The 25,735-nt window shown below is 44.6% G+C and overlaps 1 protein-coding gene and 1 long non-coding RNA gene across 2 annotated transcripts; one reads left to right on the plus strand and one right to left on the minus strand.

Moving 5' to 3' along the window:
- Window positions 1–4,835: 4,835 nt before the first annotated feature.
- Window positions 4,836–5,600, minus strand: LOC125988975 (uncharacterized). The gene is made up of 2 exons (XR_007488563.1): window positions 5,463–5,600; window positions 4,836–5,175 (listed from the first exon to the last, which is right to left on the minus strand). It is a non-coding gene; the product is annotated as an uncharacterized lncRNA (long non-coding RNA).
- kpnb3 (karyopherin (importin) beta 3) lies at window positions 5,578–25,654 on the plus strand. Its single transcript, XM_049754578.1, has 26 exons — window positions 5,578–5,746; window positions 10,970–11,050; window positions 11,384–11,576; window positions 11,663–11,765; window positions 11,921–12,017; window positions 12,102–12,206; window positions 14,202–14,324; window positions 18,722–18,842; window positions 18,953–19,040; window positions 19,119–19,225; window positions 19,328–19,452; window positions 19,527–19,616; window positions 19,689–19,862; window positions 19,952–20,170; window positions 20,246–20,329; window positions 20,412–20,544; window positions 20,616–20,737; window positions 21,001–21,097; window positions 21,232–21,404; window positions 22,721–22,832; window positions 22,913–22,968; window positions 23,035–23,157; window positions 23,234–23,453; window positions 24,190–24,418; window positions 24,513–24,654; window positions 24,745–25,654. Exons 1-26 carry the CDS (start codon window positions 5,669–5,671, stop codon window positions 24,829–24,831), a joined length of 3,282 nt encoding a protein of 1,093 aa, XP_049610535.1. The 5' UTR covers window positions 5,578–5,668; the 3' UTR covers window positions 24,832–25,654.
- The last annotated feature ends 81 nt before the right edge of the window (window positions 25,655–25,735 follow it).

Below are 25,735 nucleotides of genomic sequence, written 5' to 3' on the forward strand. Positions count from 1 at the left end.
CAACAAAACGGCCCCCTTCAACCCACACGTACTGGCTGGTAGCAAAGTTAGCTCAGATGCTGCACCTGCTTTGATTCATAAAAATACATGCCCATACATATCCACATCTAAAAATGGCGCCAGCAAACCAAAATGGCGACAGTCAAAGATGGCACCATCTTGATGCCCCCAATCCCGCCCCAATCCAAAAGGGGGTGATTTATGACACCATAACAAGTCATAAAAAGGTCATAAAATTTTATGACCCCCTAACTCATTTGCATATGAGTAGACATCAAGGCCTAGTGCCTTCTTCATTTGTGTGTAATGCAGTTGTGTACCAAGAAATTTTAGAGAACTACATGCTTCCGTCTGCTGAAAAGCTCTATGGAGATGATGATTTCATTTTCCAGCATGATCTGGCACCTGCCCACAGTGCCAAAACCACCAGTAAATGGTGTACTGACCATGACATTACTGTCCTCGATTGGCCTGCCAATTCCCCTGACCTGAACTCCATAGAGAATTTGTGGGGTATTGTGAAGAAGAAGCTGAAAGACAACAGCCCCAACAATGTAAATGAGTTAAAGGCCTCTATTGAAGCATCCTGGGCATCCATAACACCTCAGCAATGCCACAGGCTGATTGCCTCCATGCTACGCCGCATTGGTTGCAGTAATCTGTGCAAATGGATTACCAACCAAGTACTGAGTGCATTAATGGATATTTTCAAATGTTTGATATTGTTTTGCTGTTAGAAATCTTTTTTTTTTACTTGGTCTGAGGAAATATTCTAATATTTTGAGATAGGATATTTGAGTTTTCTTAAGCTGTAAACCATAATCCGCAATATTAAAATAATAAAAGGCTTGCAATATTTCAATTGATTTGTAATGAATCCAGAATTTATGACTTTTTTTTAAATTGCATTACAGAAAATAAAGAACTTTATCACAATATTCAAATTTTCTGAGACAGTCCTGTATAAAACAAAAAAAAAATACATGTACATGAAGGTAAATGTAAAGGGATAGATAAAAGAGTGTAGAACACAGTCCAACTACATGCGGAACAAATTGTCGCTTAACAAGAAATCACCCAGGGCATAGAGCGTTAAAAAGTAAGTAGTAAAAAAATTTTTTAATTGCAGGTACAGTGTTTTATGTGATTTACAATATTCCTCTAAAAATCATGTATTTTCTATCACAAAATACTACGGAATATTGTATTGTCAACATATTATGTTTTGTTCTTGTTGTTTAAAACAAACACTGCTGAAAAGCCTTCTACTGTTCATATCTTGATAAATCCCACTTCTTCAATCCAATCAAAATTCGGATTAAAATTATAATTGCATGCACTGTTTTCATAATTATAATTATTGTTCGGATTAGGGTTGGTCGGAAAAAGTAATTTTGGCGTGCGCATATTGAAATATACCGGAAATAGTAATAGTAGAAGAAGAAGCCGTAGCAACTTCCATGTCAACATTGGGGTCGCTGATGGTGTAGTGGTACACCCGCCTGTTTTGTGTGCAGGCACCATGAGTCTGATTCACGCATATGGTGGCGTGCAACCCCAAAAAAAAAACCTCCCGTGTCAACAAAACATCACTCCGTCCATTTTTACTTTAAATGTATTTTTCCCATTTTCCAGGGAATGCAGGAGGACAAATCTTGCACCTGCTATGTTTTACATTGGCTCTGCTTCTACTAGCTGGTCGGATTACCAATCGACACAAACCACCCCTCTCATTTGAAAGAAAATCTTGATCGGATTGGGTTTCATTGGATCAGAATATTCCGACTGGGGAGTGTACATGAAGCATTTGTATTCCGATCAGGTTTTTAATCCAAATGAATGAGCCGGGTTTTGTAAAGACAAGTTTTGTCGCCTTGTCAAAAGAGGCACACAATCCTAGATTACAGCCTCACCTGTCATCAATATTTGATCAAATTGTGGGTGTGTACAAAAAATCCCCAGCACACCAGACCTTCATATCAACTGTCTGCAACTTGTCCTCTGACAACATCTCTAAAGATTGACCCTGTTACCTAAGTGTTGATTATCAAGAGGCTTAAGACCATCAACTTCAGTATCAAATACAAACAATAAGAAAAAGATTAGAAAAGATTGGAGAGGTTTTTGACAAGGCCAGACCCCGCAAGACAACTGCTTGGGAGGACTATATTTGTTGGTTTGAAAATCCAAGGCCAGCCTTTTTTCCACTGCATCTTGTCTCCTTAGACCAGGGGTCACCAACACGGTGCCCGCGGGCACCAGGTCGCCCGTGAGGACCGCATGAGTCGCCCGCAGGATTGTTCTAAAATTAGCTCAAATCGCGGCACTTGTCAGTGAGATGCATCTATTTATTTTACAGTCAAACCTCGGTTTGAACGTCCTGGTTCTCGAACAAATCGGATTTCAAACAAAAAATTCAGGATTTTTTAGCTTCAGTTGTCGAACAAAATTCGGAGGTCGAACCTCGCGAGATGAGCCGGGAGGACCCGAGAAAACCCGACCTCGCGGCCCGGATGCCGACTGACTGTTGTTATTGTATTTTCGTTACTTTGACGATTGTATTAACCCCTAATCATGCCTCCAAAGAAAGCAAGTGGGAGCAGTAAAGTCATCCTTAAACACAAAGACGCTCTTAAAGCAATGCGACAGTGAGCGCCCGGCGCACTGCGGTTGCGCGATCGAACCAAATTAATCTCCCTGCGCACTGAGGTCCACTTACATTTTGGAAAGTACATCAGGACTTTAAAAATATTTTTTAAATTTTAGCGACGGCTCTGTCGCAATAATGCGACCAGCGCGGTGCAGTTGCACGGTCAGCGACGTGCTACTGTTGCGCGTTCGGCGGTGCGCTGCAGTTGGGCGATCGGGCCTAATTAAGCTCCCTGCGCACTGAGGTCCACTTACATTTTTGAAACTACATCAGGACTTTAAAAATATTTTCTAAATTACAGCGACGGCTCTGTCACAATAATGCGACCAGCGTGGTGCAGTTGCGCGGTGGGCGACGCGCTACGGTTGCACGTTCGGCGGTGAGCTGCAGTTGCGCGATCGGACAAATATGCGCAAATGAAAAATAATGCTTAAAAAAGGCGGGGTGTTTTGTCTTGAAACGGATAAAAAAAATTCCCATTATTTGTAATGGGAAAAATAGATTCGGAATTCGACCGATTCGCTTCTCGAACCACCTTCTGGAACGGATTGTGGTCAGAAACCAAGGTTTGACTGTATTTTTGCTATTCTTGTTAAAATCACACTTACATATGAACTGGAAATGACAATAATAACACATAGTGAAAGCCAAATTGAGCAAATTTGCTATTTCAGAAGTGCGTGTCAAACTGGTAGCCCTTTGCCTTAATCAGTACCCAGGAAGTAGCTCTCGGTTTAAGAAAGGTTGGTGACCCCTGCCTTAGACCCACATGGATAGAAGATTCACCCAGGAAACCGTTACGTTTGGTGGCGGCAAAATGATGGACTGGGGTTACATCTGGTACGCGGGCGTATGAGAGATTTGCAGGGAGGAAGGCAATATCAGTAACCTAAAATATCAAGACGTAAGGCATCAAATTTGCAGCAGGATGGTGCTCCATTACATTCATTCATCTCTACATAAAAGTTCCTTAACACGAAAAAGATCAGCTCAAGGACTGGCCGGCCCAGTCACAAAGACAGACGACCTAAACAATCTTGATGAACCCTGGGATCCTTGTAAAATGATTTGCTTTGCTATTCTTGATGATTTAATCAATAAATTGGGATAATTATTGCTGAAGCAAATGGATTCCGTCCTCAAGCTCACGAAAGTCACACAAGAAGCACCTTAATTTGCTGATGTTATGCAACATATTTTTGTATTTAGTACATTTGTTCAGTTTTCACATAACTGTCTGTAGGTGACAAAATGTTTGTTGACCGTTCTATGTTCATTAAATGGTCAATATTTTTACAATAAAGCAAATTTATTTTAGTGCATTAAACATTATTTTCACATGAGCCATTTCTAAAACCAATGGATTACGTAAGTCATCCTTTCATCATCCGAACTGCTTATCCTCACGAGGGTAGGGGGAGTGACCCTGTACTGGTCGCCAGCCAGTCGCAGGGTTAGACAAACACAATTCACACTCATTATCACACCTACGGACAATTTAGAGTGCCCGTTCAACTTTTGGAATGTGGGAGGATATAGGAGTACCTGGTGAAAACCCTCACAGGCATGGGGAGAACAAGCAAACTCCATGGCCAGAGCTGGATTCAAACCCTACACCTCTGAACTGTGAGGTGGACGTGCTAAGCAGGGTCATCTTAACAAAGTCAGGTTAATGTTATTTCTAGAAAATTGATAAGTGGCAAGACTTATCAGGGACTGTTTAATAAGAAAAAGTCATAGAATAATTTGTGATTGTCACTATGCACGTTTTATGTTGCTGGAATATCATAGTTTGAAAAATTTATATTGCGTTTAAATGCTTTCCTCTCTTGAAAGATGGAAAGGAACCAACATTTCATTGTTATTAAATTCTTGTTTCACCCCAATTTTCTGTTATACTCCAATAATACTAGTCAAAATACCATTTAAAAATACGTACTGAATCAAAGGTACTGCGTGGGGGTTTCTTAGTTACGACTTTTGTCCACCATGTCACACACACACACTGATGTGTTTATTGATAATTTATTTGTTTGTGTTAGGTTACGGATTTTAGTTATTGATCTGACTCCGAATTGCGATCAACACTTAACACATAAATTGGTATGTCCTAATCCACACACTGGCGCACCTAACAATTTTGCGAGTTCGTTCTGTCAAAGAGAAGACCAGTAGATCAATCAGACCAAATTTACCAATTGTTTATTCCTGACAAAGCGCACTAATACAGGCCTGGGTCCCGGGTCCCTCACACTAAAACTCGTGCGTTTTTGTGACCACCAAAAGACGACACATTCTTCCGGGTTGCCCAGTTTTAAAGAAACACAATATGAATATTAAAGCATGCAAAATATTGTGAGATGATTGGTCGATGGCCGTCTCCTCCCCGTGTCGGTGTTATCGCTGAGGTCAGGTGGTTGGATTTCCCCGCGAAGCCGTGCCACATAGACGTGCTGTTGTTCTCGTTCCTCAACGACCTTGAGGTGTTCTCGTCCGGTACTCCCTGTCTGGGCCTATACACAACACTTCAACGAAAACAAGTTCATGCAGTTTGCCTGCACATTCTTCGCCCCCCACCAATCCACACGAGCACTCCAATACTAGATATTAATATGATTATAAGTTTAACACAACCTTAAAAAATATGTTTGCAAACTCCCGAAAGCACATTTCCCTTTATTTATTTGTTTGTTTGTTTGTCTGTTTGTTTTTGTGAAACCTACACGCACACAAGTAGCGCTTTTTTGGTTTTCTTATTCATATTCTAATGAGCGTTTTCCCGCGATTTGATACATTTATTAGAGACACTCACTTTTCGACAGACAGTCCGTCCAATAGACGAACAGAAATCATTTGAGCCAATGGCGCGCGTCTATGGGCCATCCAATGACCAATGGCTTTTAAGAACATTTGCTGAAATAAACCAATAGGAGGCTAACGCCGTCGTGCCACAGAAGCTGGGACTGCCGGCCTCAAGTCGCCGCGTCTCCACCGGGCTGGTCTTTCGGGATCTCTGCAATGGCGGAACAGCAGCAATTCTACCTCCTGCTGGGTAACCTGATGAGCCCTGACAACAATGTCAGGAAACAATCAGAGGTAAGGATTCAACGGTTCCATTAGTTTCACGCCTGTCGAAGGAAGGTGTAGCAAAGTGGCGCGTCTTCTGTAGCCGAAGCTAACCGCCCTGCTAGTGCTATGTGTAGCCGCGCGTCAAGTTCGGTAGCCCACGTGCAATCTGATCCAGCATTGGCTAGTGGTCAGCTAACGCTACAATGCTAACCTGTCGGACCGTAGTGCGTAGTTTTGGTGGGCACGAGTGAACTCGGAAACAGGAATCATCTTCGTGACATTCGCAGTGTTGCACGCACCCACACGCGGTTTGCGTCGTTGACAGTCGCGTATATTGAGTGTAAAATGTCCCGGTGGTATTGGTGGTATATCAAGTCGTCAGCTGGTGTGATAGCTAGGCGTCGAGCTAACCCTAGTGTTCAGGAAGTAGCATGGAGCTACATAACCCAAGCTACTTCCCGGTGGCTAACGTAGCAGGGATTGGAAATTAGCACCGATTAGCGAGTGTTAGTCATTTGTTGTGTTGTAAAAATATTGATGCGGAAGCAAGGGTCGCGCTGTGTCACAAGCAACATAAATGAACGGCTCTGTTTTAGGGTGCGCTAATGTGCGCGCGCAACTGCTGAATAAAATTTTACTTTTCTTGCTTAATGTAACTAAGAGACACTCTGTTATGACACAATTGGGACTTTCCTCAAACTCTAATCATCCACCTGCCATCTTTTATGATATTATCTCGATTCTCGACTGACTTGTTTGAGTCGAGCTGTCGTCTTAGTGCACAATGACGACCCGCTTGTCGCGCCAAAGCTTTGGTATTACGAGGATTGTCCTGGACCGCTGCAGTATCCAACAGTTTCTAAAAGATATTTGGGCCTTTTTAACCATCAATAGTCCGCAATCTGACGTATTTTAAGCGCGAACTCTCTACCTCCGTGCGAACGATTGCAACTGGTCATCAATTATACTTAAGTTGAACATATTAGCTGAGCGTATCATGTCAACCATACATCAGTCTCTGACCCGTTCAATGTCCGTACAATCAGTTTATTCCGGGAGGGCTACCCATGTTAGAGTCCCCTGATTATTTTATCGGACATTCACAGAGGCTGGGTCATACATTGAAGTCATTATGTTTCATTGTAATTTTGATGCAGCTTCCATAATTTTGGGTAAGGCAGAAGGATTTTGACCCCTCTGCCCTGCCCCCAATAATTGTGATTACATATATTATTCTTTATATTACTAAAATAGAAATATAGGAGCGGTGGTGTTAAAGAAATAACAGAAGTGTATTGTTTGTCAAGTTATAATTGTAGTTGAACAGATTTCAGGTCATTGTTTCAAACTCCACATTTTACCTTTCATAAGAGATTCTCATGTGGGCCTTTTAGTCCAGTGCCTCCGCCTTAGAATCACTATATTGCAGCAGTTGTCCAAGTGACTCGCTTTGAGGTTAAGGGGTACTACTGCGCAATATTTTGTGAAGACAAATATTCATTGAGATAATGTCACATGCAATATGCGTATCGCAAATATATGCAATAAATCCATATGCAATACTATGAATGTGTTAATCGGGTGCAACCTTAAATCCTAATTCTCAACACCCATGTCACATGTGTTTCCAATGTTGTGCAGCTGTACTAAGGAGTTTTGTCAGCTTTGAGGGGAAAAAAAATCCATGCATTTATTAAGGCTCATATTCTGATAGAGACATGATAGTAAATATTTTTTTTTTCATCCAGCCATCCAATTTCTGAACTGCTTATCATAAATTAAGATTTTGAGTGCCAATAATGGCCTCTTCGCATCTGCAGTCTGTCTTGTGTATCTGAATGATTACGTCTGGAAGGCTCATGGTTAGCACAATGCATCTGACATTTTTACAGAGCATTCCTTCCATAGTATATTTGAGCACGGTAAATTTGTCCTGCCACTGCACATCAAAACTGCTAGCTCAGCGTTTTGTGGAAAGATGATTGTGAGGTTACTAATCTCAAATTATTGTCAACATATGACCTCTACGGGTGGTACGGTGACGCACTGGTTAGCACCAGGGCTGTGGACTCGGGGACTCGGTCGGACTCGATCATTTTTGCCGGACTCAGACTCGGTGCTGATTTTGACCGAGTCCGACAATAAAAAAAATACGTTCAATTTTATTTTCATCATGCTGCTGAGAATGCGCGTAGGAATACTGTCCACAGCCCTGCTTACGATCAATGCGGCCACGTTGAATTGCACTTAGGCTAATGTTTACATTATGTACCAATGTCAAGGACGATTATGTCACCCGGCTTATATCATTGATGTGTTTCGATAGTTGTGGGGTCGTCACAAATTATTATTATTTGTGTTTAGATAAATGTCTGAGCTATAATGGTGTAATTAATGATTAAAAAATATTATCTTACATGTCCTGTGTTTCAGAATGGTTATTTAATTGGGCGAGTGTGTGTGTTTTCAAGCGTTTTGCCTCATGCCAATGGCACTCAGGGCTAAGGGTGGGCTTCAATGACTATTTTTGTAAAGCCACGCATTTAATACCATGTCAAATAATATATTAGAGTGTAGGTGATGTTCCAATGTATCCACTTCTATCGGTTAAATTGTCAACCGTACATTTATGACTATGCCATGAGTGATCTACGTTATGAACTAGCACAACTCCGGTAGGGCAGGGAAAATGTTATCAATCCGACGTCCAATTGGAACGTCGCCTCACTTTTACGTCCGCGCTCTCAGCAAGGGATCCTACCTAAATAAGCCGAACCAGCCAGTGTGAAAGCAGTTCTGGTAGATTTTGATCTAAATTAGCCTTGATTAAAGACTAAGCAGTCACATGAATTAACAGAAAAAATGGACAGACGGACTCGGACTCGGTGCAAAAGTCCGACCGAGTCCACAGCCCTGGTTAGCACGTCTGCCTCACCGTTCAGAGGGTGCGGGTTCAATTCCACCTCCGGCCCTCCCTGTGTGAAGTTTGCATGTTCTCCACGTGCCCATGTGAGTTTTCTCTGGGTACTCCGGTTTCCTCCCACATTCCAAAGACATGCATGGTAGGCCGATTGACCACTCCAAATTGCCCGTAGGTGTGAGTGCGAGTAGTTGTTCATCTCTGTGTGCCCTGCGATTGGCTGGCAACCAGTTTAGGATGTCCCCCGCCTACTGCCTGATGACAGCTGGGATAGAAATGGATGGCTATTACCTCTATATACGACTTCAAATGTTTAGTGACACATTTATTGGGGAACATTGTGGTCATTTTACAAACATTGTTATCATGAGGGTCGGTTATTTTTATCGTAAGTCGTCGGCCGAGAACATGCCGCTTAAAAATCTATATATTTTTTAAATATTATCTAAATGAAATCTATTGGAGCAGGCAGCAGATTCTGGCATTGGTCTTGAGAAGTTACAGCATGGAGTGGCCGACAATTCGCTATATGATAATGTTAACAGTGTTGTCTTCTTACAGTCCAATGGTGAAAAACATACCAGGTATGCCAACTTCTTCACTTAGTCACAAAGCCACATTTCACTTTTAGTAACTGTAACGGCGTTATAACAATTAAGATAGTAATTGAGTAGATCATCCGTTATTGAAAAACTATAGTGGTCTTAGTAACATCGTTACTTCTAACCCCCTTTGTCCCAACACTGGTCATTACTAATAGACTTACTTTTTGTAGAGGACTACAACTCCCTGCAGCTAAAACAACCGTTTGTGTTGTTTCATTGGTATTGTTTGGTGCTTTACAATAAAACAAGATTGGAACATCAAAGGTATGCGTTTCATAATTTAAAAAATGGGGATTGACTGGTCAGCCTTTTTAAAGTTTAACAAGTCTTAACAAGCCAGAAAAATTGTGATCGGTGACTGAAACATGCGAGTTTAGTATTTTTGAGTTTACATACAAATATACGTCTCCTACTCCTTGGTGACAAATTCATTTGAGCTTTGGCCTACTTCACGTCCAAACTAGGGGGAAAAGTCTCAGCCTACCGTCTGTTCAATTGCTTAGCAGTCACTGGTGCCAAATGCAGCAATCTTGCCAGGTCCTTGCTTTGTAGCTACTGCGGCCTACCCTACTGTGGGTACTGCAAATACAAAATACAGTTTATGCCATAAAGTATTATGTCCAGAAGGGAATCGGATCAAACGTCTTCAGGAGATCTGAAGATGTCTGTTCACAGGAGACTCCCCTCACAATCTGACAGTGTTTTTGCAAAGAGCAGTTGTCAAGTATTGCCATTTTACATTATGACATCCCGATCGTCCTAACCCAAAAGATTGAGTCCTCTAATGTGGACTGAAGTTGCAGTGACAAAGTAATACTTTGAGGGTATGCATATTTTTGCCATCAGGTTATTGTATTTGTCTTTTTTTTTTTTTTTTTTTAAATCCCATTTAAAAATCTTGTTTTGCAATTGAGTTGTACAGGTTATAGATAAATCACAAACCAAGATGCTTATTCTCATTGTGAAGATTTCCAATCTGAATTGATTTGTTGTTGTTACACTGCCTATCGCAAATGTCAAAGTCAGCTTTATTGTCAATTTCTCCACATGCCAAAGACGCACAAAGAAACCGAAATTTCGTTCCCCGCTATCCCACGATGACAAGAAATGGCCCACAATAGACAATCACGTAAACAACAGCATGCTGAATAAATAATGAATAAATAACACAACAAATAAATAAGAGGAGCAAAAAGGAGCAAGCGAGCGTACAGCAGACATTCCAGAAAATAGCGCAACAGTGCCACACGCTACGCAGAAGGGGGTAGCGAGTTCAGGGCCCTAACAGCCTGGAGAAAGAAGCTGTTGGCGAGTCTGGTGGTGCGGGAGCGCAGGCTCCTGTACCTCTTCCCAGAGGGCAGAAGGTCAAACAAAGAGTGAGCTGGGTGACTCACATCACTCGCAATCGTGGTTGCCTTGCGGGCGAGATGGGAGGTGTAAATGTCCTTCAGGGAGGGGAGCGAAGCACCAATAACCTTACCAGCCGTATTCACTATGCGCTGCAGGGCCTTCAAGTTCTGTTCAGTGCAGCTATCACCCCAGACAGCGATGCAACTGGTGAGGAGGACGCTCTCAATGGTGCCACGGTAGAATGTAGACAGGACTGCCTGAGGAGCACATGCACACCTGAGCTTCCGCTGAAGGACAAAATAAAAAATCAGAATTGTCACTTGACCCATGTATTGAAAATCCAGCCTCTAACCGCTGTCTATTCTGTATTTCCAGGAGACCTATGACACTATCCCCGGTCAAACAAAGATCACGTTCCTTCTTCAGGCCATCAGAGATCCATCTGCTGCAGAGGAGGTACGTGCGCATCTGTACACTTCAAAGAAGCCAACATGCACATGTTAAATATTTCGCTGACAAACGTAGTCCTCTCATTTTGGCTATGACAACTGCTTGCTATGAGTCATAGCTTTGGTATTGGGGCATGTGTGCGAGTCTACTGGCTGCTTGGTCCCTGCGCTAGGACGCCTTCTCGTTACCTCCAAGCTGATATTTTTAGTTTTTGAAATGGGAGAAGGCTGAGAAACGCTCCTTCTGGGGAGGATGCCGCCTAGATTGCAAAAGGGTTGTTTATGGCAAAAAATGGGGGGGGGGGGTCGTTGAATAGTATTTTTGTTCTCCACCCACCAGGTCAGACAGATGGCAGCAGTGCTTCTGCGACGACTGCTGTCATCCTCCTTTGAAGAGATTTACCCCGGCCTCACAGTTGACATGCAGACAGCCATCAAAACTGAACTTCTTACCAGCATCCAACAGGAGACTTCACCAAACATCCGCAGGAAGGTCTGCGACATCGCGGCAGAGCTCACCCGCAACCTCATTGGTAATATTTGAATCCGTTCCAATGTCATATTAGGAGTTAACTTTCCATCACAGGGTTTATATAATAGTTCTTATTTTGAACTCTAGATGATGATGGGAACAACCAGTGGCCGGAGGTGCTCAAGTTTCTTTTTGACTCTGTCAATTCAGACAATGTTGGCCTGCGAGAAGCAGCCTTACACATATTCTGGTGAGATTCATTCTAGTCGTCGTATTCACTGCAGTCGTGTGTGTGTGTGATGTTGATGATCAGGATTCCAAATCTTTCTGAATTGTGAAACCTTTTCTTTAGTGGATGTTCTTCAGATTTTTTTCTGGCTAAAAGTTTCTCTTGCTTGTTTCTAGGAACTTCCCAGGAATCTTTGGCAACCAGCAGCAGCATTACATGGACGTTATCAAGCGCATGCTTGTTCAGTGCATGCACGATCAAGCAAACCCTCAGGTAAAACGTGCCTAAAGTTTAGGTCGGATCAGTTGACGCTAGAAACGTTTGTGATTAGTTTCTTATGCATTCCGCACCCTTCAGATCCGTACGTTGGCCGCCCGGGCTGCATCCTCTTTTGTCCTGTCCAATGAAAGCAACTCAGTCCTGCTTAAGCATTTCTCCGACCTACTGCCAGGCATCCTGAACGTAAGATTCTTGCCCATTCTTCCGTCACAAATCTATTAGGCTGGCTTTTGAACTTGCAAGGATTGTTGTCACAATCGCAACATTTTCCTTAAACATTACCATGGTGAAAAACATCGGTAAGAAGCAGTGGATGATGAATCACAGCTAAACAAATTCACCTTTTTAATTCAAACAATTACTTTAAGGATACTAAATGAGTTAGATTGAATTAAAACATTATTTGGAGCGTTTATCAACGTTTAATTTGGTTGCGTGTCTGCTTGCTCTGCCTGTGATATAGTAGGTACGTTCTCAACACCACCCAAAGCCTGGCCGGCCGGGGTGGGTGGATGGTGGTGGTACAAAAGTATGGCGACCTGCCAGGCTTATATTGCATTGGGGGAATCTTGACTGAACTTGCGAGCTTCTGCTTGAATTTCTTTCAAGGATGTAAAATAGTCTCCCAGAGGTGCTGTCTGGATGTGAACTACCTGCTAGCCCAGACATGGGCAAACTACGGCCCGCGGGCCAAATCCGGCCCGCGGGGCCGTTTAATCCGGCCCGCCAAACGTGAATAAATTGTATTATTGAACTTTTTTTGGGGTCATTTTTCCTGCAATTAGTATGTTTCCCCAATAGATGGGGAAGCGCCCGCCCGCGCATTTACTCCCGGAAGCCGTGTCAGAAAGCTCGGTGCGCACTCACAAGTGTGTGTACGTACTAAGTAGTACGGACCCGGCGCACTCCGCGCTCTATTTCCATCAGTGCCAAATTTCGAGTGTGGGCTGTGACGTCAGCATTCTCGTAACTCGCGCGCTGAGCTTTCAGATACAATTTTACGTTAATGCCACCCACAAACCTTCCCCTGGAATCCTTCCACTAAAATGAGTGGCCCGAGGAAAAGAAAGGTGGACACTGAGTGCCGAGTGTTTAAAAAAAAAAAGAGAGAGAGGACAATTTGGCTCAACCTACGTGTCTGAGCAGACGTTCCGCCACATGAACGTGAACAAAGTCCGTCACAGCTCTCGGTTAACGGACCGACACCTCGGCTCTATCCTAAGAGTTACCACAACAAATTTTACTCCAGACCATGATGCACGAGCAAAAAAGGGAGAACAACAATACTATTGATTTCTTTATTACTTTATTTAGAAGTATTCTTTCACTGATTCTTCAAGATATATTTGGTCAGAATGTTTGCCGTTTGATGTGATTTCGCCTCATTAGATAAACATGTTTCATAAATCTGACCTGCAGGCGCTGAAGCGATGGAAACTATTATTCATAATAACAGTGTCATATTTAATGAGAATCACTGATAGTAGTTTTTTGGTGAAATATTTGTTTAATGCTGTTAATAAATGCATTTGTTTTCAAAAAGCTTTTTTTGAATGTCCATGCTACCGACTAAAAGCACAAACCTTTTATGCAATGACCTTTACATGTAATTTCTATTACGTCACACAAACACTACATGCATCTGCTCCTGGTTCGGCCCCCCGATCAAAATTTGGAACCAAATTCGGCCCGCCAGTTATAAAGTTTGCCCACCCCTGCGCTAGCCTCACTGATTTTTTACTACTGCCTCCTTCTCTCATAGCCCTTTTGCTTAAGAAGGATGCTTCAAAGGTTCAAAACTCAAGTGTGTGTGTGTGTGCCCGACCTCAGTCCCGTTCAGAACTGTTGGCGCATCCTCAAGCAAAGCTCTGTGAGATTTGAGAGCCAGTTCACATTCAAACTGCAGCTGTGGGAGGCTAGTTTGACACCCTGCAAAGGAATTTCAATGGGAGCAAGAAAGCTGGAACTTTACCTGTTAAGATGGTCTGTCTTAAAATTGCTTTTGATTGCTACAACAATCTACCACCTAATGCTTCAAATTTAATAAGTGGATTATTTTCAGTTCTTTGCAACCTATAGAATGTATCAAAAAACAGCTGCCTAGAATAAATTGGAACGGTGCATTTTAGAAACCATGAATTTGCACGGTTAATGCCTGCCATTGTTGGTTCTGATCAGGCAGTGAATGAGTCCTGCTACCAGGGAGACGACTCGGTCCTCAAGTCTTTGGTGGAAATTGCCGACACGGCACCTAAATATCTGAGACCAAACTTGGAGGCCACTCTGCAACTCTGCCTCAAGGTGAGTTGGGAAACCATGCAGCATTAATTTTGCACTGCACTGGATTAGGTGTCGACTGATATGAGATTTTCTATAACCGATGCTGATATTTAGAGGTCAGAGGACGTGTAAATAAAATAAATGTTACGAATAAATATTAAACTATCAAAATAAATGTAAAAAAATCCATCATTGCATATTAAAGACCAGTTTGGCTGTAGAGGCACCTGCTTCCTCTTTTTTTTTTTTTTCTGTGCATCCTTGTATATTTGGAGGTGGTGGCACCTTAGGTGACTCCACAAATTGGTTGTGTTTTACCCTTTTCCGCTCCCGAGCTCACCGGTCCATTGCAGATACTGCACTACTGGTGTTGGCTCAGTGAAACGCTGCCATACTAGTAGATTTTGATTTTTGTTGTTTTGCCACTAGACAGCAATTACTAAACAGAGGAAACATTTAGTTAGTATTTTAGTATCTTCAATTCTGTCTGTAATTCCAATATTTATACACATTTACAATCTAATATTAGAATTTTCCATCCATCTTCTTCCGCTTATCCGGGGTCGGGTCGCGGGGGCAGCAGCTTTAGGAGGGACTCCCAGACTTCCTTCTCCCCAGCCACTTCATCCAGCTCATCCCGGGGCATCCCAAGGCGTTTCCAGGCCAGCTGAGAGACAGTCTCTCCAGCTCGTTCTAGGTCGTCCCCGGGGTCTCCTACCGGTGGGACATGCCTGGAACACCTCCCCAGGGAGGCGTCCAGGAGTATCCTGATAAGATGCCCGAGCCACCTCATCTGGCTCCTCTCAATGTGGAGGAGTAGCGACTCTACTCAGTCTCTCCCGGATGACAGAGCTTCTTACCCTATCTCTAAGGGAGAGCACGGACATCCTGAGGAGAAAACTCATTTCGGCCGCTTGTATCCGGGATCTCGTTCTTTCGGTCACAACCCATAGCTCGTGACCATAGGTGAGGGTAGGAGCGTAAATCGACCGGTAAATTGAGAGCTTTGCCTTTTGGCTCAGCTCTCTCTTCACCGCAACGGACCGGTACAGGGTCCGCATTACTGCCGACGCTGCACCGATCCGCCTGTCGATCTTGCGCTCCATCCTCCCCTCACTCGTGAACAAGACTCCAAGATACTTGTACTCCTCTACTTGGGGCAGGATCTCATCCCCGATCCGGAGAGGGCATTTCACCCTTTTCCGATCGAGGGCCATGGACTCGGATTTGGAGGTGCTGACCCTCATCCCGACCGCTTCACACTCGGCTGCGAACCGTTACAGCGAGAGCTGGAGATCACGGCCTGAAGAAGCCAACAGCACCACGTCATCTGCAAAAAGCAGAGATGTGATGCTGAGGTCCCCAAACCGGACCCCCTCAACGCCTCGGCTGCGCCTAGAAATTCTGTCCATAAAAATTACGAACAGAATCGGTGACAAAGGGCATCCTTGGCGGAGTCCAACCCTCACTGGGAACGAATCTGACTTACTGCCGGAAATGCGGACCAGACTCTGGCATCGGTGATACAGGGACCGAATCGCCCTTATCAGTTGGCTCGGCACCCCGTACTCTCGAAGCACCCTCCACAGAACCTCCCGAGGGACACGGTCGAACGCCTTCTCCAAGTCCACAAAACACATGTGGACTGGTTGGGCGAACTCCCATGCACCCTCGAGGATCCTGCTGAGGGTGTAGAGCTGGTCCACTGTTCCACGGCCAGGACGAAAGCCACACTGCTCCTCCTGAGTCCAAGGTTCGACCTCCCGACGGATCCTCCTCTTCAGCACCCCTGAACAGACCTTACCGGGGAGGCTGAGGAGTGTGATTCCCCTGTAATTGGAACACACCCTCCAGTCCCCCTTCTTAAAGAGGGGAACCACCACCCCAGTCTGCCAATCCAGAGGCATTGTCCCCGATGTCCACGCAATGTTGTAGAGGCGTGTCAGCCATGACAGCCCCACAACATCCAGAGCCTTTAAGAACTCCGGGTGGATCTCATCCACCCCCGGGGCCTTGCCACCGAGGAGTTTTTTTAACTACCTCAGTGACTTCGACCCCAGAGATTGGAGGTCTTCGACGTATTCTCCCCACCGACTCATGACATCCCGAGTCGAGGTCAGCAGCACGCCATCCCCACTGTAAACAGTGTTGACGTTGCACTGCTTCCCTCTCCTTAGACGCCGGATGGTGGACCAGAATTTCCTCAAAGCCGTCCGGAAGTCATTCTCCATGGCCTCACCAAACTCCTCCCACGCCTGGGTTTTTGCCTCAGCAACCGCCGAAGCTACGTTCCGCTTAGCCATCCGGTACCTGTCAGCTGCCTCCGGAGTCCCGCAGGCCAAAACGGCCCGATAGGACTCCTTCAGCTTGACGGCATCCCTCACCGCCGGTGTCCACCAGCGGGTTCGGGGATTGCCGCCACGACAGGCACCAACGACCTTACGGCCACAGCATCGGTCGGCCGCCTCAACACTGGAGGCGCGGAACATGGTCCGCTCAGACTCAATGTCCCCCGCCTCCCCCGGGACGTGGGAAAAGCTCTGCCGGAGGTGGGAGTTAAAGCTCTTCCTGAAAGCAGATTCTGCCAGACGTTCCCAGCAGACCCTCACAGAGCGTTTGGGTCTGCCAGGTCGGACTGGCATCTTCCCCTACCATCGGAGCCAACCCACCACCAGGTGGTGATCAGTTGACAGCTCCGCCCCTCTCTTCACCCGAGTGTCCAAAACATGCGGCCGCAAATCCGATGACACGATGACAAAGTCGATCATCGAACTGCGGCCTAGGGTGTCCCGGTGCCAAGTGCACACATGGACACCCTTATGCTCGATCATGGTGTTCATTATTGAAAATCCATATCGAGCACAGAAGTCCAACAATAGAACACCGCTTAGGTTCAGATCGGGGGGGGGCCGTTCCTCCCAATCACGCCCTTCCAGGTCTCACTGTCATTGCCCACGTGAGCATTGAAGTCACCCAGTAGAACGATGGAGTCCCCAGAAGGAGCGCTCTCCAGCACTTCCTCCAGGGAGTCCAAGAAGGGTGGGTACTCTGAGCTGCCGTTTGGTGCATAGACACAGTCAGGACCCGTCCCCCCACCCGAAGGCGGACGGAGGCTACCCTCTCGTTCACCGGGGTGAACCTCAATGTGCAGGCGCCCAGCCGGGGGGCAATAAGTATACCCACACCTGCTCGACGCCTCTCACTGTGGGCAACTCCAGAGTGGAAGAGAGTCCAGCCCCTCTCGAAAGGGCTTGTACCGGAACCCAAACTGCGTGGAGGCTAGTCCGACTATATCTAGTCGGAATTTTTCTGCCTCGCACACCAGCTCGGGCTCCTTTCCAGCCAGAGAGGTGACATTTCATGTCCCAAGAGCCAGCTTCTGCAGCCGGGGATCAGACCGCCAAGGTCCCTGCCTTCGGCCGCCGCCCAGCTCACACTGCACCCGACCCCTTTGGCCCCTCCCACAGGTGGTGAGCCCAATTAGAAAAAGAAAAAAAAAAATTCAAGCTAATGTATTTTCAAAATAAAGTGTAAAAGATCCAACACCATTCAGAATCAATAAAAAAAATTGATAAATAACTTTGTCTTGTTTCTCATCCTTGTATTCAAAAGCAGTGCTAAACCCTGAGTGATTTTTTTTATATTGACTGTTAACGTTAGACAGGTTTAATAAGGAATATAACTGCGACATCACTATTACGCTAATTAAGTCCACTTTTACTCGCAGTACTCAATAGATTCTTGAGCTGAATATCATTAATGCAAATACGTTGGATGGAAACCTGGCTAGTGTCTGCATCAACTATCATGATTCCCCCAAAAAATGTCATGCAGTTCTTTTCTCCTCCAATAGTGTGTGGGCGGAGTGCAGCGTTTGTAAGCGCTACACCTCCACCTCACGCACAGACTATAATTCTCAGACTTGTGGAAAAATAAAACTTAACTTATAACATTGCAACTAATAACATTATGTAAGCAAATTCCTGATAGCTTTCAACTATAGTCCTTCAAGTGAACTGCAAGTTAGCGAACTTCCAACCAGCTATAGCTACCAGTTCCAGACGGTTCGGTGCACTTAGGTTTTTTTCTTTCACTAATTGAAGCAACACTTAATAGTTTACTAGTATCATACAGTAAATGTATGACCATAGGACTTTGAAATATCAGAATGTAAGCTTTACCTGTTGTTGAGTTGGTATTCCAAACGTTTTGGTTTGGGATCCTTCACGAAGGAACTGCATGTTCCAATGCAGCATTTACAAGGGGGCTGCCAGCGGACATGCCTGACTTTAGATCAGCGCTACTAAACACAAATATTGCCGATGCATAGAATTAAAAAATAGCAAATATAGGCCAAACGAAATATCGGTTAACCGGATACTATGCTTCTGATGTCAACACTCGCCATGTTTCTTCAGCTCTGCGCCGATGGCAACTTACCCAACATGCAGAGACAGTTGGCATTGGAAGTCATTGTCACCTTGTCAGAGACGGCAGCGGCCATGTTGAGAAAACACACCGCCATTGTGGCTCAGAGTGGTGCGTCATCCTTAATTATTCGCTGCTATCTCAGATTGCTACTGATGCTTTGTTACCAGAAGACACTCTCGAGAACTCCTCGGTTATTAAAAATCGGTATGTGTGTCTAGTGCCCCAGATGCTGGCTATGATGGTGGACCTTGAGGAGGATGAGGACTGGGCCATGGCTGATGAGCTGGAGGATGATGATTTTGACAGGTAACTTATATGCTGCTGCCCAAATAAAAACCTTGAAGCAGCACTGTCTCCTGAGGTGCTTCCTCTGTCACCAAACAGTAATGCAGTAGCAGGAGAAAGTGCTCTGGACAGAATTGCTTGTGGCCTGGGAGGAAAGATAATTTTGCCTCTGATCAAGCAACACATCAGGCAGATGCTGCAGAGCAGTGAGTAAATGTACATTGACAGGCAGCAACTATAGCACTTGTAGTTAGATGCATTTCCCCGGAGTGCGGTGAAGGTAAAATAAAGCTAGTGTTGGTTTCCAGCCGACTGGAAGTATCGCCATGCTGGGCTGATGGCGTTGTCGGCCATTGGCGAAGGCTGCCACCAGCAGATGGAGGCCATCCTTAATGAGACGGTCATCTCTGTGCTGCATTATTGCGCTGACCCAGTAAGAACTCTTTTCTATTTTAACGATGCTGCTCATTAACGGGGGTAAACCAACCAAAAGTCAATTCTCCTCAGCATCCGAGGGTGCGCTATGCTGCCTGCAACGCTATTGGACAAATGGCTACAGATTTTGCACCGACCTTCCAAAAGAAGTTTCACGATAAGGTAAAGTCAAATTAAAGTGAGTCGGTCCAGTTGAAAGTTTTGTTTGTGGACTACGACCTCCTTCCCGTCTAGGTGATCCCCAAACTTCTTCAGACCATGGAAGACCAGAGTAACCCCCGAGTGCAGGCGCACGCTGCTGCGGCTCTTATTAATTTCACAGAAGACTGCCCCAAATCTCTGCTCATCCCTTCCCTTGACAACTTGGTGAAGCACCTCCATTTCATCATGGTAGCCAAGTTGCAAGAGGTAGACAGACATCTAAACTAAAATCTTCCATTTTAGTCACTGCGCAGCTTCAAGTTCTTCAGAGTTCTTTCTTTCCTTCTCAACTCTAGTTATTCCAAAAGGGAACCAAACTGGTCCTTGAGCAAGTGGTGACCTCTATTGCGTCTGTGGCGGACACTGCAGAGGAGAAGTTTGTGCCATACTACGACTCATTCATGCCCTCGCTCAAACATATTGTGGAAATTGCCGTGCAGAAGGAGCTGCGGCTACTTCGGGGCAAAACCATCGAGTGCATCAGTCTCATCGGTCTCGCTGTTGGCAAGGAGAAGGTACGTCAAGTGCAGTTTCTGATGCATGCTCCCTCATTCTGGTTGTCCTAACCATTTTTTTTTTGTTTTTGTTAGTTCATGCCAGATGCCTATGCTGTCATGCAGCTGCTTCTCAAAACCCAGACTGACTTTAAAGACCTGGATGATGACGATCCACAAGTGAGAAAGCTTGGTAGTACTTGAAACCATTGCAAGGCGCTTGTGGGTTGGCAACGTATTTTGTTTTATTTTTCAAATAAAGATCTCGTACATGATCTCAGCCTGGGCCAGGATGTGCAAGATCCTGGGGAAGGATTTTCAGCAGTACCTTCCTGTGGTGATGGGCCCCCTATTGAAGACTGCCTCCATCAAACCCGAGGTGGCTCTGCTTGACAGTAAGTTAGTTTTGTGCTTGCACTGTTGGCTTTTATTTTGGTAATGTTTCAGCAAGCAATGTTTCTTATAGCCCAGGATATGGAGAATATATCAGAGGATGACGGCTGGGAGTTTGTCAACCTGGGAGACCAGCAGAGTTTTGGCATCAAGACCGCAGGCTTGGAGGAGAAGTCCACCGCTTGCCAGATGCTGGTAAGCATCTGCGACTTGCAAAAATATTTCATCCTGTTCAACATTTTGTCATATTATCATATTACAAGAGAGAAAAATTTGACTTTTTTCTGATTTTATGGTTTTAAATCGTGTAATCTTCCTTCTACACAATTTTTTGCGACCGTCACATACAAGCGCAATAAAATTCATTTTATTTTTGTAAAGTGACAGTGTAAACCTTTGTTCAAGTACTACAAGACATCAAAAACGTTGCCATTGATCAACTAATATTTGTGTTTCAGGTATGTTATGCCAAAGAGTTGAAGGAAGGCTTTGTAGAGTACACTGAACAAGTGGTGAAACTGATGGTTCCTTTACTCAAGTTCTACTTCCACGATGATATCCTTGTTTTTGACTCATCGAATATTTTGCAAGGATGAATGAACTCCTCTCAAAAGAAAAATGTAACCAAATAATTCTACCAGCCAGGAAGAGGAATGCTTACTAAAGAGTTATTTCCTTAACTCTGTCACGTGTGCGAGTGGCGGCAGCGGAGTCCATGCCCCTGCTGTTAGAATGCGCCCGGGTTCGGGGACTGGAGTACCTCACTCAGATGTGGCTCTTTATGTGCGACGCCCTAATCAAGGCCATCGGGACGGAGCCGGACTCGGACGTTCTGTCGGAAATCATGCACTCTTTTGCCAAGGTAACGTGTCATTTCGCTGCAAGAGATGGTTGCTGTTGTGCTGTGCTGTTTTTTTTTGCCCTCCCCAAAGTGTTCAGTTCAGCAGATTCCCTGCCATTCAGAAACCTGCTAGCTCAGTGTTTTCTCCCTCGTGCCCTTTGTTGTACATTTTTTTCCCCAAAGTACTCTCAACACGGCATCACTGCCATTAACATTAGTAAAAAAAAAAAAGGCTGTTAGCTAAGTGCTAACATGCTGTAGGAAATCTCAGATGGACGGGCTTACGGGAAAAGCAGTGTGGTCATCAACCAAACTGCTTAACTTAGTCATGACAGTATCAGACATATATTCTCTACTGGAAACATTTGGTTCTGCGGGAGTTTAAAAGCTGTTTTTATTTGGCGTAGGACTGAGCAATTAATTGATTCAAATCAATATCACAGTGTAGCCGGTACAATATGCAAAATTCACAAAGGCTACAAAATAAAAAAAAAAACGTAATTTCTTTAGATCATTTGGCATAGGTATATTTTGTTTCTAGTGTGTCTAGATAAGTTAAATGCTTAAGGAGTTCAGTCCACATGTTTACATACTGTACCATTGTTTCATGAAACAAAGTGATGGAGCCATAGATTTGTTTGCATTATGTTGTAATCTGATCTATGTTTACGCTACCAAATTTTACCAATGTTTACGCTACACTTTGGTACAATTTGTCATAGCATGCTTAAATCTGCATGTCAAATTAACTCTAAAGTTGATAAACCAATCAAAGTGACAGCCATTTAGTACAAGCCAAACCCATAATACCTAAACATAGCACTTTTCTGGACATTCAAAGACTCTTTCCAGTAGATATACTCCTTATTCATTCACTCACACATTCCCAATCTGGTGGTGGTAAACTACGTAAGTAGCCACAGCTGCCCTTGGGCAGACTGACGGAAGCGTGGCCACCAGCATGCACCAGCGGCTCTTATGAGCACCACCAAACATTCACACCCAGCCGGTGTCAGTGGCACTGGAGTTAAGAGGGTGAAGTGTGTCACGCACGGACACGACTCGGGCAGAGCGGTGGTTGCACAGCCGAAATTCCAGTAACAGGACGACCTGCTCTATGGCGGAGCGGCGGATACCGGGAATTATAATTAATATTGTAATTTCTTTATTGCTTGAATTGGTTAAAAAAAATGGAAAGAGGACCTTGAAAAAACAAGCCCATATTAAACCTCAATATTGAGATGTGGAAGGGGGTACAATAAGATTATTTTTTGAAATCGTTGAGCCGTACTTAAAGGAATTTCAATGCGCTCAGTTTTCTTTCTCTTCTCACCTAGTGCATCGAGCTGATGGGCGATGGCTGTCTGAACAATGAACATTTTGAGGAGCTGGGTGGCATTTTGAAAGGCAAACTGGAGGAGCATTTCAAGAACCAGGAGCTGAGGCAGGGTGAGGCTTGACAAGCAAAGACTTCATGTCGCCTCCTTGGACAAATTTCTCATTTTGACACACCACATGTGTCCTTACAGCTAAGAGGCAGGATGAAGACTATGATGAGCAGGTGGAGGAAACCTTGCAAGATGAGGTAAATGTTAATCATATGTTGCATGAAACACTGTGCACTCCTAACAACCCCTCGCTCGTGTCTCAGGATGAGAACGACGTGTACATCCTGACCAAGGTGTCGGACGTCCTGCACTCTGTTTTCAGCAGTTACAAGGAGAAGGTGCTCCCTTGGTTTGAACAGCTGCTCCAGCTCATTGTCCAGCTCATAGTATGTGTTCATTCATTTGGCTCACCAATGAAGGAATTTATTGCACGGTTATTCCTGACTTTATTTTGTGCTCCAGTGTCCAAATAGGCCATGGGCTGACAGACAGTGGGGGCTGTGTATTTTTGATGATGTGGTGGAGCACTGCAGCCCTTCATCCTTCAAATACGCAGAGTACTTCCTGCGACCAATGTTGCAGTCTCTGTGCGACTCTAGCCCCGAAGTTCGCCAGGCAGCCGCCTATGGCGTTGGTGTCATGGCACAATACGGAGGAGAGAACTACCGGACGTTCTGCACAGGTACTACTGACAACCTGTATTCCTTTTGTGTAGGTGGTATGCATTTTTATGGGGTACAGTTTTTGTCCCGCAGATCCATGCAAAAAAAAGCTGGTGTGGCCTGTATTTTCACTGTGCACTTGAATGATGGTGTCAGTGGGTTGCTATGCAAACATAACAAAACAATTTTGGACCAATGGTGGAGTCGAAGAGCAATATGAATTGGGTTGAGCAAATTTGCCAGATGACAACTTTAGGGGACTGTCACAACAGTGCATAATTACATAATGACAATTGTAAACAGTGATAAACATGATTTGTCACTGCAAAAGTTGGGAATATCATTGAAGTCATAGTCAGAGGAGGAGTGGATCCAAATAAAAGGCGAGCTGTCAAAATGTGGGTAAAACCAAGAACCTGGACCCAATTGAACACTACGGTTTACAAAATTGTGTCCTACATGCAAAATAGGATTCTGTGTAATTGACAGTTCCATTGTAGAGTAAATATTTGTGTGAAAACAAGTTATTCAAATAAGTACCGCCATAAGACAACATTTTGTGCTGCTGTGTGACTAGTTCTTTGTATAGTACGTAAGGACTCCCTGTATTCTAAAATTGCCCAATGCAAGGAAGTGCTTTTGCAAATGTGTGCATTTGCATTTTGGTACTCCACGGGAAAAAAACTCCATTGGTCTGAGGATGGTTTCGCGTGAGAGGCGGCAGATGTCATCATGGCCCATGTTTTCCCGTTCCAGAGGCCATCCCCTTGCTCTTCAATGTCATCCAGGCAGCCGATTCTCGCTCAAAGGAGAATGTCAACGCAACAGAAAATTGCATCTCTGCTGTTGGAAAAGTAATGAGGTTCCGGCCCGAGTGTGCAAATGTCAATGAAATTCTCCCCCACTGGATCAGATGGTTACCTCTCAATGAAGATAAAGAGGAGGCTGTCCACACCTTTGACTTCCTGTGTGATCTCATTGAAAGGTATGATGGCATTCAATCTGCACTTCCTTTGAGTCGTGTGATGACTGGAACAGGCATCTTGAAGTGATGCTTTTCTCATTTCTGCTTTACCCAGTAACAACCCTATTGTCCTTGGACCGGACAACTCCAACCTACCTAAACTCTTTGCCATCATTGCTGACGGAGTAGCAAACGAGTCTGTGAAGAGCGAAGATGCTTGCAGTAAACGTCTGGCTAATGTGGTCCGTCAAGTACAGGTGAATTCCTCCTCTGCTATTGTCACGCAGCCGAGTGAACTTGTTGACCACTTGCTGCATGACGACCACTAATTGCTTTTGTGTTCCCAGATGTCGGGAGGATTGTGGTCCCAGTGTATAGTGGCGCTCAGTGAGACGCAACAGAAAGCAATACAAGATTTACTGAATGCTGCCTGAGCCACCTGGTCATATTCTCACCCATAAAGTCCTTGTAGAAAAGTGGACACACTTCTCGTCTTGATCTGCAGTGTTGGATGCTGGCTTCAAGCTTATTATACATACTGCACTCAATTGACTGGAGTGAAAATTGAGGACCCTGACGCCATGAACTGATTGTCTCATCTCCTCTAGCTAGGTGTTTATTTCCAACCATTCCCTCAAGTCTAACATGCATCTGCCCAGAGACGTGTTGCCCATCACAAATTCACTAATAATGATCAGGGGGGGGACTCACTTGAGGGGGAGGGTAGCATATGGGACAGGACTTTCTATTGGACTGCAAAGCTCAGTGAGTTGAAAATGCACACTGGGCAATCACTACCTGTGAATTTTGTTTTTCTTCCTTCCCTTTTTCTGGATCCTCATTACATGGGGGGAGAAGACCTCTGTGAGAGAGGATGCTTCCAAAGTACCAGTAGTGACATGTTTTAAGTGGCTAACTCTTCTAGTGAACATAGTGAATTTACTTCTTTGGGGAGTCACTGTCAACTTAGCAGCTTCCTGTTCTATCCATAGCCTTCCGAATTGCTGTTCAGATGAAAGTCATTTGCGTCCACCCCCCGAATGTCAGAGCACCACTTTTGGGTAGTATTGGGAAGGGGTGGGGTTGGGGGAAATCCCAACCTGTTGTTGGTCGCTACCAACCAAGTTGAAGTCTAACTGCTTGTTGCGAATTTGTGCGTGCTACCATACTCTCTATGGTGTAACCCTTTACAGCCCTGCAGGTATGTGGTGAAATTCACAAAGTACCTACAATAAAATTCCATTAAGAATTCTGAAAGTTTTCATTTGAACTTTTGTGCATGATGTGGCTTGGGGTAGTTGCATATTTTCTTGGTAGTTAATCAGGTGGGTTAACGTC

The sequence above is a fragment of the Syngnathus scovelli genome, chromosome 2 (genome assembly GCF_024217435.2).
Source record: "Syngnathus scovelli strain Florida chromosome 2, RoL_Ssco_1.2, whole genome shotgun sequence".
Taxonomy (NCBI): Eukaryota; Metazoa; Chordata; class Actinopteri; order Syngnathiformes; family Syngnathidae; genus Syngnathus; species Syngnathus scovelli.

What these genes read in the sequence shown, in the direction of transcription:
- kpnb3 (XM_049754578.1), top strand. Translation starts at nt 5,669, where the DNA reads ATGGCGGAACAGCAGCAATTCTACCTCCTGCTGGGTAACCTGATGAGC. An exon ending in TCATGCACTCTTTTGCCAAG is followed by an intron (nt 21,405 to 22,720) that starts GTAACGTGTCAT and finishes CTTCTCACCTAG; the next exon opens with TGCATCGAGCTGATGGGCGA. An exon ending in CTGTGTGATCTCATTGAAAG is followed by an intron (nt 24,419 to 24,512) that starts GTATGATGGCAT and finishes TGCTTTACCCAG; the next exon opens with TAACAACCCTATTGTCCTTG.